The sequence below is a fragment of the Phyllostomus discolor genome, chromosome 6, assembly GCF_004126475.2.
Source record: "Phyllostomus discolor isolate MPI-MPIP mPhyDis1 chromosome 6, mPhyDis1.pri.v3, whole genome shotgun sequence".
NCBI classification, from domain to species: Eukaryota; Metazoa; Chordata; class Mammalia; order Chiroptera; family Phyllostomidae; genus Phyllostomus; species Phyllostomus discolor.
This window is the reverse complement of record NC_040908.2, coordinates 171,626,485-171,638,030: the sequence shown is the minus strand read 5'-3', so window position 1 is coordinate 171,638,030 and position 11,546 is coordinate 171,626,485. Positions and strand designations below refer to the sequence as shown.

Sequence of the window (11,546 nt, the reverse complement as noted above, 5' to 3'; positions counted from 1 at the left end):
CCGGCGTCCGCGTCGCCCCAGCCCGTACGCCCACCTTTCCCAGCAGGAACGGTGGTGGCGCTTCGGGAGCCCGGACTCAGACCAGGGGTTACGTTTACGCCGGGCCCTCGAAGGAGGACCACTGCTGGGAACGTAGCACCGTCGTCCCCGGTCTCGCGGAGAGAAGCTGCGGCTCACACGCCCGGGCGCCGGACACCCGAGCCACCCCGGGGCACGGAGGCGCGGTTTCCCTGGCAACCAGCGGGCGCCCCCGGCCGCGCTCCCGGCCTGCCCTGCGCGGCGCGGCGCCGGAAGTGAGTGAGCACTTCCGGCTGCTCTTTCCGCGGTGGCTGACTGCTCCGTGGTGCGCTGGTTCGCCGTGTTGTCGCCGTCATGAAGGACGTAACCGGCTTTCTGCAGCAGAGCCAGAGCTCGGGGCCCGGCCAGGCCGCCGTGTGGCACCGTCTGGAGGAGCTCTACACGAAGAAGTGAGCGCCACGCGGACGGGACCGGCGGGCGAGGGCGGGGACCGGCTGGGCGCGAGAGGGGGCATCTGGAGGGGCCGGGTCGGGGGGAGGGGTGACAGCGCAAGGGCCAGGGTTTGGGGGTCAGGAGGCCGCCGCCTCCTGGCTGAGGGGCTGTGCTGCGGTTCTGAAGCCCCCTTTCCGCTGATCTTCGGGAGGGGGTTCAAGGCAGGCCTGTGATTTCAGCTCTCGATTCCGTGAGGGGTCAGGCCGCCCGCCCCCGCCCCCCTCCCGTTTTGGAGAGCAGACCCTGTGTCTTGCACGTGGCCTGTGTCCACAGCCGTCTTCCGCTTCGGTCTGAGGAGCACGAACTCGCGGCCAGCGCGGTTCTGTCCTTTACCACTTCGACTCTGCGGCTGGGTGCACGCTGGGGTGCAGCCCCTTCTCCCCTCTCGCACGGGTCCGACCTTCCACGGCACTTCGTCCTGGGCTGTGCCCCTAGAGCAGTCGCAGTCCGGGTGTGTTTGGAAATAGGACGCGTTTCAGGAAGGTTAAGTTGTCGGTTCTTGAGTTAACGACCCGAGCGTTCCGCAGGGCGCCCTTCACGTAGATATTCACTGTATGTTCGGCTGGTGGTCAACTGTCTACCATTACCAGTTTGTGGGAGAAAACGCCCAGTATTTAGCAAACAGTTGCTTGTGTCAGGTAACACTTAGTATTTTCCACAGCACTTTATTTGCATTTTTAAAAATTAGCCTTTTGTTTTAAATGTGTTGTCGTTCCGGAGGTTTTCTGTATTCAGTTCTTCAGGCATCCCATCCACAGATGAGGAAACGGAAGCATGGCTTGTGCTCCTTCCTGGAGACACTCAGCCAGTAGGTGGAAGGGTCAGGACCTCAGCTGGAATGTGCGGGACTCCACAGCGCTCGTTTCTGGTGGACCTTACAGGAGCCCTTTGCAGTAGTCCAGAGAGATGCTCTCTGTTTGTAGCTGGGAGAGCTGTGCACCCCAGAGGAGAGGTGGTCTCGGGGGACAGGAGCAGGGAGGAGCCCAGCTGGGAAAGACTGCGGGGTCAGCAGCACCTGAGCTGCATTCTCCCTGGTGGGCGGCACAGCCTGGGGTCCGTGTGCTGGGACAGTCTGGGCCGCCCGTGGCTGCGACTCGGCGTAGGTGTCACGGGCCTTGTCTTTCAGGTTGTGGCATCAGCTGACACTTCAGGTGCTTGACTTTGTGCAGGACCCGTGCTTCGCCCAAGGGGATGGTCTCATCAAGGTACGTGATTGGTCACGCTGGGTCAGGTTGTGTACATGTGCCCAGGGACTCTTTAAAACCGTAGGTGGTGGTTCTCACAAAACGCCACGGCTGCCCAGCAGTCACTGTGTGTCCGGTGCTGTGCCGAGTGCTGCGTGCACCCCTGCTCACACTGACCCCGCCCGGCGGCACTGGGGGACTGGGGGGCCCGCGCTGCTGTCACCGGACTTCTCGCCATTGAAGCAGAACTAAGAGATTGAGGGAGTCGCCGTAGGCCACAGCCATGAAGCGATACACGTTCTGTCTTTTAAAGTCCCAGACTGAAATGGCGCCTGCCGCATGCCCCTGAATCTTACTGTTTCGTTGCTGCACTTTTAGAAAACTGCTGTTCAAAGTTGAAAGTTCAAAACCAGCTGAGGGCAGAGTGGGATACAGAGAGAGGGGCTCACCGGAGCCCCCCCCCCCGCCCCCGACTGTGTCTGCTGGCCCACACCCCTGTCCTGGGTCCTGTGGGAGAGGGAGCACCTTCTGCACATCAGGTGCACATGATGTCGTGGTGCCTGTCGCTCTCTGTCGGGCTAGTTTCCTGCAGCTCGACGCCCTCCACACCCAGCCTGACCTCAGACAGCAGGTTTGCTTCTTCTGTGGCTGGATAACGTGTGTGTGTGTGTGTGTGTGTGTGTGTGCGCGCGCGCGTGCACATAGCATTTTCTTTCACACGTCTCGTTCCGTCTTTCTATCTGTGCGTCCCGGAGGAACCTCAGACTCTCCTTACCCTAACTTGACCTCGTCTGGACGCCCCCTCTCCCTGCTCTGCTCGGTTGCTCAGCTGCAGGCTCAGTGGTCGTACTGGGCTCCCCGTCTCGGGGACCTGCCACAGAGTCTGGCTCGACCCACCGGCAGCACCTTCCGACCGCGCGTCTGCTGTTGCAGTCGCGCCCCCGCCGCCCCTGGCTGTGCTCTGGGCCCCCGGTCACGGTCTGCCCTTCAGAGATCCCCCAGGGCACAGTGCAGCTGTGGCTCTGGTTCCCGTCCAGAACGTTCGCACAGCTGCCACCCCCCCCACACACACACCAGAGGTGCCGCCCCTCTGCTCTTTGCCCCTCAGAACTCCCCACCGTTCCTGGAAGAACCTTTGAAACCTCTCCTTTCGGCTGCTGCGCCGTGTGCTTCGACCTCCCTTGCCCCCGAGTGCTCGGGGTGCGGGCCATTCTTCCCTTGTCCCCAGGTCTGCTTGGCCGGACGGCCTCCGAGCTGGCAGCACCAGCAGAGTCTGAGGACGTGCCCGAGGGCTGGCTGCCTGGCCCGGGAAACTGGCGATGGCCTGTAACCGGCCTGCAGTCTAGGCCCCGCAGGGTGAGGGCGCCCCGTAATCTCTCTCCGTGTCTTCCCTCCACAGCTTTACGAAAACTTCATCAGTGAGTTTGAACACAGGTAAATCCCTGTCGTCTGTTTCTGACCGTGGGGAGGGAAGCGTGGGTGCCCGTGGGCACTCAGGGCTGGTGGTTTCTTCCAGGGTGAACCCGCTGTCGCTGGTGGAGATCATCCTCCACGTGGTCCGACAGATGACGGGTGAGTCCGCGCGCGTCCGGGAGGGGCCGGTCCAGGCGGTAGTTAGGGTCAGTCCAGCTGTTGCATTTGGGTAGGAAACAGCAGCTTCTGAGTTGTGTCTTTATCACTCCTATGTTCTAACCCTAAGGGTCACCCCACGTCAGTGTCCTGGTTGGTCGAAACCAGGCTGTGGCGAGACTCTTGTTGGTCCTTCTGACCGTGCTGTGCCTCCTTTTCTAGACCCTAACGTGGCTCTCACTTTTCTGGAGAAGACGCGAGAGAAAGTGAGTGTGGGCTCGGGTCCGGGCGGTCTGCCGCGCGGCGGCCTGTCAGGGTGTGCTCGGGGCCGCGGCCGTGCCGGGAGGCCCTGCGCCCCCACCGCTGAGCGCCCCCGTCTCCGACCCCCCAGGTGAAGAGCAGCGACGAGGCAGTGATCCTGTGCAAGACTGCAATCGGAGCCCTGAAACTGAACATCGGGGACCTTCAGGTCACCAAGGTGAGGTCGCCGACCGGTGTGGCCACTGCCCTCAACGTAGGAGTCTGTCTGTCACCGCCGTGTGTCCGCCCCTGCCCATCGCAGCCCCGGGCTCCTGCTGCTCCCCCCACTCCGTCTGCACCTGGTCGTTGCCCGAGCTCCCTGTCTGCGTCGGTGCCTTTCTCGTCGTCCCTTCGGAGTGACCGTGGGGACCGGGGCGGGTGTCAGGGAGACCCCTCCCAGGGTCGGTGCACCGTGCAGACCAGAGAGTGCGTGTGGGGGCTGTTGGCAATTACGACGCTGAAGGAAGTACCAGGCGTAAGCGTTCGTGTCCTCGTTGCCCTAGAAGTCTTCCTCTTTGCTTCCTGGTCTCAGCCCTCGTACACGCCTGCTGCCTTTGCTCTGAAGCGCCTGAGAGCTGTCACGGGCCACGGGGAGGGGACGGAATGGGCAGCTCCCCCCACTGCAGCTGGGGAAACAGCGGGGGCAGCTGGGCCCCGGCCACGCCCGCCCCGGGAGCCCCGCTGCTCAAGCCGGGGCACCCCCATCCGGGGCACCCCCGTCCTCACGCCTGTCCTTGCGGCCCCGGATGAAGTGTGGTGCTGCTGCACCTCACCCGGCCGAGCGTCGGGCCTGGGGCGTCCCTGGCACGTGGGACCGGCTGCCTGTCACTGTTCCACGGCGTCTGCCTGGGAGGGTTCGGGAGGGGTCTCTCCCACCGCCCGTGCTGCGTCCGCGTGTCCGTGCCTGGCTCCGTGTGTGTGCGGGCAGACGCACCGGGTGGGCCGTGCCCGGAGGCGAGACCACAGGCCTGTGGCGGGTGCTGTGCGCCTGGGCCGGGTGTCGCCCAGTGTTTTCCACGGCGGCCCTTGCCCCCGCGGCCCCGTGCTCTCGATGCGCGGTGCGTGTGCAGGCAGTCCGGCGCCCGCCAGTCCGGCGGGGGGTGCAGTGGTGTCTCGGGGGGCGGTGATTCGTGAATTCCGATCGCTGGCAGTTTGTTGGCCTCTGTCCCCACCTCTGCAAGTCGTCTGCTAGTGTCTTCTGTTGCCCGTTTCCTGTGTTGCGTGTGCCCTTTCCACTTGCGGGAGCTCCTGCTGTGGCTCTGCTCGTGGTCCCCTGTGGGGCTCGTGAGCCATGGCTGGCCTTCCTTCCGTCCTGGGTTCTGTTTGGGGCGAACCGGAGTTTTCTGGCGCGGTGCAGCCAGACCGTGTGTGTGTTCTCCTTGCCCTGTGCACCTTCACGACGTCGGAGGTGGGACAGGACGGCGGCCTTGCTCCCCGTGTGCAGGAGACGATCGAGGACGTCGAAGAGATGCTCAGCAACCTGCCCGGGGTGACGTCGGTGCACAGCCGCTTCTACGACCTGTCCAGCAAATACTACCAGACGGTCGGCAGCCACGCCTCCTACTACAAAGACGCCCTGCGGTTCCTGGGCTGCGTCGACATCAAGGACCTGCCAGGTGACCCCGGCGAGTCTGTGTCCCCCGAGAGCTGGCGCTGCGGACACAGCCGCTGTGTGGGCTGCGGGTCCTCACGGGCACGAGAAAGCCCGTGTGGCTAGAGGGGGAGGCGCTGTGTGAGCGTGAAGGTGCGGCCAGCTGCTCCCTCCCGGGCCCTGGCTGCCGCCCGTGGCTCAGGTTGCTGTGACAGTGCAGCAGTGCCGGTGCCTGGACCCCTGCTCCCGCCCCTGAGACTCCCCTGAGAACTGAAATGCCAGACCCGGGGGAGGGATGACGGAAGCCTTTCCAGGACTGGGGGGTGGGAAGCAGAGGGACCACTGAGTTTTGGGGAAAGTGCAGCGACCACGTGTTCAGAGAGGAGACCTCGGCACGTTTTGGGGGGTTCTCACCGCAGACCGCCGAAGCTGGTCTGGAAAGAGGCTGGAGGGGGTAGCGGGAGGGACCGCGGCCTCCCGTCCGAGGCAGGGGCGCAGGCGGGCGCGGGGAGCCCGGAGCTGCAGGTCGCAGACGGCCGGGAAGCGTGGCGGTCGCACGGGCTCAGGGGGAAGATGGGAGAGAGCGTGCTCGCCATGGGGCCCGTGCGAGTGGCCCCCCGTGCGAGCTGGACGGCACAGCTGGGGGGGGAGGTGGCGCGTGTCGGCGCCCTGCTGCGACCCTCCCGGGACACGGTGTCTGTGCTTGCCCGCCCGCCCGCGGGGCCGTGTGGAGCGGGCGGGTGACGGGTGCTGTCGCCCTAGTGCCGGAGCAGCAGGAGAGAGCCTTCACGCTGGGCCTGGCGGGGCTGCTCGGCGAGGGAGTGTTCAACTTCGGGGAGCTCGTGAGTGCGCCCGGGCGGGGTCCTCACGGGGGGGGGGGGGGGGGGGGGGCTCCTTGCGCTGCCCGCTGACCGGCTCTGCCCCCGCAGCTCATGCACCCCGTGCTGGAGTCCCTGAGGGGCACGGACCGGCAGTGGCTGATCGACACCCTTTACGCCTTCAACAGCGGCAACGTGGAGCGGTTCCAGACTCTGAAGGCAGCCTGGGGCCAGCAGGTCAGTGCAGGCAGGGCTGGCCGCGCCCACTCGCCCGGCTCCGGGTCTGTGCGTTCACTCGGCAGGCGCTTCCCCAGCACCTTCCCTCCCTCCCTCCCTGTCCTGGTGCTGGCGGGGGAGGCGGGGCAGCCGCCCTGCTCACATCGAGGGGGCGGGGGTTGGGGTCAAGGGTTGGGGTCAGGGGCTGCTGGGTCACGAGGGTGCTGCGGACAGTGCAGGGGGAGGGGTGTGGCAGGCCCCCGCCCCCCAGCCCCAGAACGTGACCTTCCACGTACGCAGAAACAAGGCAGGTGCGGAGCACTCGGGGCCGGGGGGGGGGGGGGGGGGGGGGGGGGGGGGGGCGTTGCTAAGAACAGGCTCTGGGCAGGGAAGGAGCCGCCTCGCGGGGACTGGGGCGTGCCGTCGCTTTCGTTGCCGGTGAAGTTACGTTGGAGGGAACGCCCGTTGGGTGTCCCGCTCTTGTGTCATTGTGCCCTGGGTGTGCCCTGCCCGCCGTCTGGGGACAGTGTTTCAGCTGCTCGGCCAGGACGTGTGACTGTTCCTGTGCTTTTCTGAAACTGTCGCATTCCTCAGAGTTGGGAAAAAACGTGTGGACTTCACCCGTAGTGAGGCAGAGTGGGTGCAAGTGCCCTGGGACGAGGCGGCAAGCGGACCCAGCTAAGCCGGCTGGGGTGGGTGTGTCAGCTCCTCAGGGAGACGGCGGGCTGCTCACACGGGAGCAGGCTGGTCTTGGGAGCCTGGAGCGCCGCTGCAGGCTGCGGTGCGGGCAGGCGGGGCCCCACGCACAGCCGCTGCACCTGCCCAGTCCCTGCAGAGACGGCCCTGTCGGGGCTGCCCTCACGGAACCCACTCTTGGGGTCTGGTCTGGGGCCTGCAGGGCGAGTGCTGGTGTGGGGCTCACGGTCATTTCCTCGAGGAGTCAGTAAGTGGCCCCTCACCGCGGCGGAAGCCCGGTGCACCTGGCCCCGCTCAGGCGCGGCGTGCCCGTCCCTGTGCTGGTGTCCTCCCGAGTGCCGCGGCCGGGCCCCCAGTGCGTGCAGCGTCCATGAGCCTCTCGCCTTGTGTGTTCCTGGTCCCGGGCCACGGCCCTTCGGCCAGGCCGCGTCTGATGGTCCACTGAGAACGTGGGGCCAGAGGGCTGGACAACGCTGATTGCGAGCCTCGGGACCCGGCGTCTGTGTTCCCCCTGCCTGTCTCCGTCCCCTCGCTGGCCGGGTGACCACTGTCTCTCCCCCTCCCAGCCTGACCTAGCTGCCAACGAAGCGCAGCTCCTGAGGAAGATCCAGCTCCTGTGTCTCATGGAGGTAAGCGGGCAGCCGGGGCCCCCGCGACGCGTCCCTGCAGGGGAGCTATGGGCCTGCAGCCGCCCAGCCTCAGGCGCCTCGGAGAAGGGAGTGCGTCCGCCGGAACGGCAGCGCTGAGGTGCCTGCCCCCCCGCCCCCCGCTCCGCCCCGGGCCTCCTCCTCCTCCTCCTCCTCCACGTGCTTCTCTGAGCTTCTGTTTGGGTCTCGGCGCCGCGGCCCCTCCTCAGAGGGCCGGGCCGCCTGAGCTGAGGTCGCTGCCCCTTCGCTGAGCACACTGCCCGTCGTCCGCCTCTCCCACCAGCGTGTGAGCCTGTCCCAGGGGGCCCCGCAGCCCAGAATCACCTTCTGGCGAGCAGCCCCTCGTAGTCCAGGCCCCCCACCCACCCCACCCCCCAGGTGGGAGTTCTAGGAACCCACCTGCGTCGGTGCGCCAGCTGGCGCTGCTGTGAGAGGCTGCGTTCGGCCTCGGTGAGTTTCCGGGGGACTCCGTCACCAGGTTTGCCCACTGCGCGGCGGGCGGTTTACGAGCGCCCCCGCCCACACCACGCTGAGTGCTCGGCCGTTCTTGACCCAGTGTGGCGTGACCCCTGTGCCGCACCCTCCCTGTTCACCGGGTCTCTCCTCGAGAGACTTTTTTGTTCCCCCGGATGAAAAAAGTCTTCACAGACAAACGTTTGGCCACTGTGGAAGAGGTGAAACAAAAAACGGCAGAAGCACTAAAAGGCATCAAAGTAAACGAGTTCAAAAACTGTTCTGAGCAGTGCAAGGAAGTTTCCACAGGCGTACCGCATCACAAAGACTACACAGTCTTCGTGACTAAGTTCCTGGTGTCTGGGCCTGGCCCCGCACGTGTCCCCGGCTCCGGGGGCAGCTAGGGAGCAGGCGGCGACTGTGCAAACTACGGCACGGCCTCCCCTTAGGGCCGGGGGCTGCTGCTCGATACCCTGTGAGCCTGACGCTGAGGGAGTCTTGGCTTAGGGGCACTAGTAGCTGTATTTTTGAGTCAGTGTTTTGTTTTAAGATTTGATTTATTTATTTTTAGAGACGGGAAGGGAAGGAGGAAGACAGATAGAGGAATATCAGTGTGTGGTTGCCTTTCACGTGCCCCCTTCTGGGGACCTGGCCTGCAGCCCAGGCCTGTGCTCTGACTGAGAATTGAACCGGCGACCCTTTGGTTTGCAGGCCGGCACTCAGTCCACTGAGCCACAGCAGCCAGGGCTCAGAGCCAATGTTAATAAGAATGTCTTTACTATCTGGGAAAATGGGTGACAAACCAAGTTTTTTTTTTTTTTTCCAGATGACTTTCACACGACCTGCCAATCACAGACAACTCACTTTTGAAGAAATTGCCAAAAGTGCTAAGATCAGCGTGAACGAGGTACAGTTCTGGGCTCGGAGTGTCCCGGGGGGGCTGGGCTCCCAGTGGCAGCACCCTGCTTTCTGACACAAACCACGGAAGAAACGGGGTCTCCTCGAGTTTGGTGCGAGGCGGGGGCAGTGGGCGTGCTGGTGGCCACGGCTCACACCGCCCCCTCCCCCCACCGGCCCCCCCCCCGCACAGGTGGAGCTGCTGGTGATGAAGGCGCTCTCGGTGGGGCTGGTGAAGGGCAGCATCGACGAGGTGGACAGGCGCGTGCACATGACCTGGGTGCAGCCCCGAGTGCTGGACCTGCAGCAGGTGATGTGGCTCAGTGCGGGTGCCCCCCCCCCACCCCCCCAGGGCCTTGGGTCCGGTCTCTGTTCTGAGCTCGCTCTGGACGGGAGCCGCGCCGGAAGAGGGCGTGTCCGGAGACGTTTCGGGATTGGGGGGAGTGCCTTGGTGCCGTGGGGACTGCGGGTTTTCCAAAGAGCCCTCAGTGACTCGGTGCCAGCCTGAGATTTGAACCCTGTGTTTAAACAGCGATTACGGCAGCCGTGCTGGGCAGCTGGTGGTGCCTCTAATCCTGAAATGGGTCCTCTGGCTCAGAGGCGCTCCTGCTTGTGGGCTCGGGCGCCCAGCTGTCAGGCTGGAGTTTGCGGGCGGGGGGAGGGGTGGTAATCCCGTGCACTTCCTGTTCTCGTCCGTTTCCTCGCGTGCCAGTTTCGAGGAGAACGTGGCCCCATGGCCCCCGGGCTGGGTCGGCCCGACCCCAGCCCCTGCCCCTGCCCCCTCGTCGGTGCGGCCCCAGCAGGGCTGGACGCCTGCGGCTGCCCCGCGGGCACCCTGACGCCCTGTGCCCCGCTCTCCCTCAGATCAAGGGGATGAAGGACCGCCTGGAGGTGTGGTGCGCGGACGTCCGGAGCATGGAGATGCTGGTGGAGCACCAGGCCCACGACATCCTCACCTAGGGCCTGGCTGGCTCTTCACCGGGCCAGGGGAGCGGTGGGGCTCTGCCGGGAGGAGGGGCTGCTCTTGCTGTGAGGACAGCTGTCGCTGGTGCGTGGGGGCCCGAGCAACGAGAAGGGGTGGCCCCACCTGTACGGGGGCCCGCTCCAAGGTGACCACCCACCCGCCGAATGTGGGCGTCTCCCCCAGCATGCGTAATAAATGCCTCTGCTTGGTGTGGCCTCGTGGTGGTCTCCTCGGGCTCAGCCTCCTGGGCAGGCCTGTGTCGAGAGGTTCAAGGCAAGGGGTGGGACCGGGGAGGGTGTGAGTGTGGTGTGGCCTCAGCCTCCCCTCTGCTCTGAGAAAGGGGTCTCCCTGCACACACAGGGCAGGCTGGGGCCCGTGGTCCGGGGAGGTCCCTTCTGACAGATGTCTAATCCCCATCCCTGTGCCCCCAAGCCAGCGGCGCACATAGGTCAGTCACCACGAGAGCCTTGGCTGGAGAGAGGGTTTAATGGGACTTTTCCTCCGGTGCCGGAAGCAGCGCCTGCCAGCCCTCAGTCCGCAGAGCTCTTCTTGTAGCTCTCCAGGTGGGACAGGACCCAGCCCGCGGGGATCAGGAAGCTGACGAACGTCATCATGAGCCCCACAGCCTGCTCCTGGGTGGAGGGAAGCGGGGGGGGGGGGGGGGGGGGGGGGTCAGAGTTGGTTCCGTGAAGGAGGCTGTCTACCTGCCCCAGTCCTCATGGCAGCCACAGCGTTACACAGACTGCCCACCCCTGCACCTGTGTGGCCCAGCGACCTCCACCTCGAACTGCTTCCCCAGGGCGCTATGCTCGTCAGGTTCATACGAGACACCAGGAACAGCCAAGGTTCTAAGTTGCTTGCAAACAAGTACAGGGCCTTCGAGTGAGTGGCCAAGTGGGGGAGGTGGGGCCTCCAGTTGGGTGGGTTGATGCCTGTCCTCAGGGGCTGGACCTTTGGACCTTTGGGGCAGGCTCCGAAGAAGAAGCTGAACTTCCTCACTCAGTTCCCCCTGGAACAGCCTGCACCCAGGCATCCCTCCTGTTTCCGAAATCAGACGGGAGCTTTAAGGGCAGGGCCGGGCTGGCCTGGGCCAGGGCCCTGGGCTAGCCTCGGGTCTGAGTGTCATCCAGCCCTGTGACCTTGGGCAGGTGACCTTCCGGACCTTGGGTGTGTGTGCTGGAAACCAACAGTTGCCTGCTCTCCGGGTACCCCGGGTGGGCACTCCCCTCCAGGCAGCCCGCCTTCCCCTCTGACAAGTGTGAAGCCACAGGATCCAGCGAGCACCCTCCCTGCTCAGCCCCCCACACCTGGCGTTTGCCAGAAGGCGAGCACGGGCTCGAGAATAGGGGCCCCCTGCCTGCCCCTGTGATTGACTGCCGGCTGCCTGGGGCCCTGGCCTGCCGGCTGAGGCTGTGGGAGCCCCTTTCCTGAAGTGGGGGTGCCCGGGAACGTCGCAGGACTGCCAGCCCTCCCCCCTGCCCTTGCCGGCTTGCAGCTCGAGGCACCTACCGCGGGGGAAACGGGAGTCTTGGCCGGCTTGGCGTAGATGTGCGCCTTGGGCACCACACAGCCCCTCAGGGGGGCTTGCAGCAGCCTGATGGCGGGGGGCAGCCTCATGCTTGCTGGGCTGAGCTCCCCGAGGCCAGGAATCCTGTGTCTGCTCCCTGTGACCTCTGCCCGCTCGGGCGTTGGGCTTTTTAT

The 11,546-nt window shown here is 65.3% G+C and overlaps 1 protein-coding gene and 1 long non-coding RNA gene across 2 annotated transcripts; one reads left to right on the top strand and one right to left on the bottom strand.

Moving 5' to 3' along the window:
- Nucleotides 1–204: 204 nt before the first annotated feature.
- PSMD13 (proteasome 26S subunit, non-ATPase 13) lies at nt 205–10,060 on the top strand. The gene is made up of 13 exons (XM_028515988.2): nt 205–467; nt 1,637–1,715; nt 3,094–3,128; nt 3,211–3,266; nt 3,486–3,529; nt 3,655–3,741; nt 5,008–5,179; nt 5,917–5,996; nt 6,084–6,209; nt 7,451–7,513; nt 8,811–8,891; nt 9,075–9,191; nt 9,746–10,060. Exons 1-13 carry the CDS (start codon nt 373–375, stop codon nt 9,839–9,841), a joined length of 1,131 nt encoding a protein of 376 aa, XP_028371789.1. The 5' UTR covers nt 205–372; the 3' UTR covers nt 9,842–10,060.
- A 251-nt stretch (nt 10,061–10,311) lies between these two features.
- On the bottom strand, nt 10,312–11,546 carry LOC118501425. Its single transcript, XR_004904080.1, has 2 exons — nt 11,355–11,546; nt 10,312–10,477 (listed from the first exon to the last, which is right to left on the bottom strand). It is a non-coding gene; the product is annotated as an uncharacterized LOC118501425 (long non-coding RNA).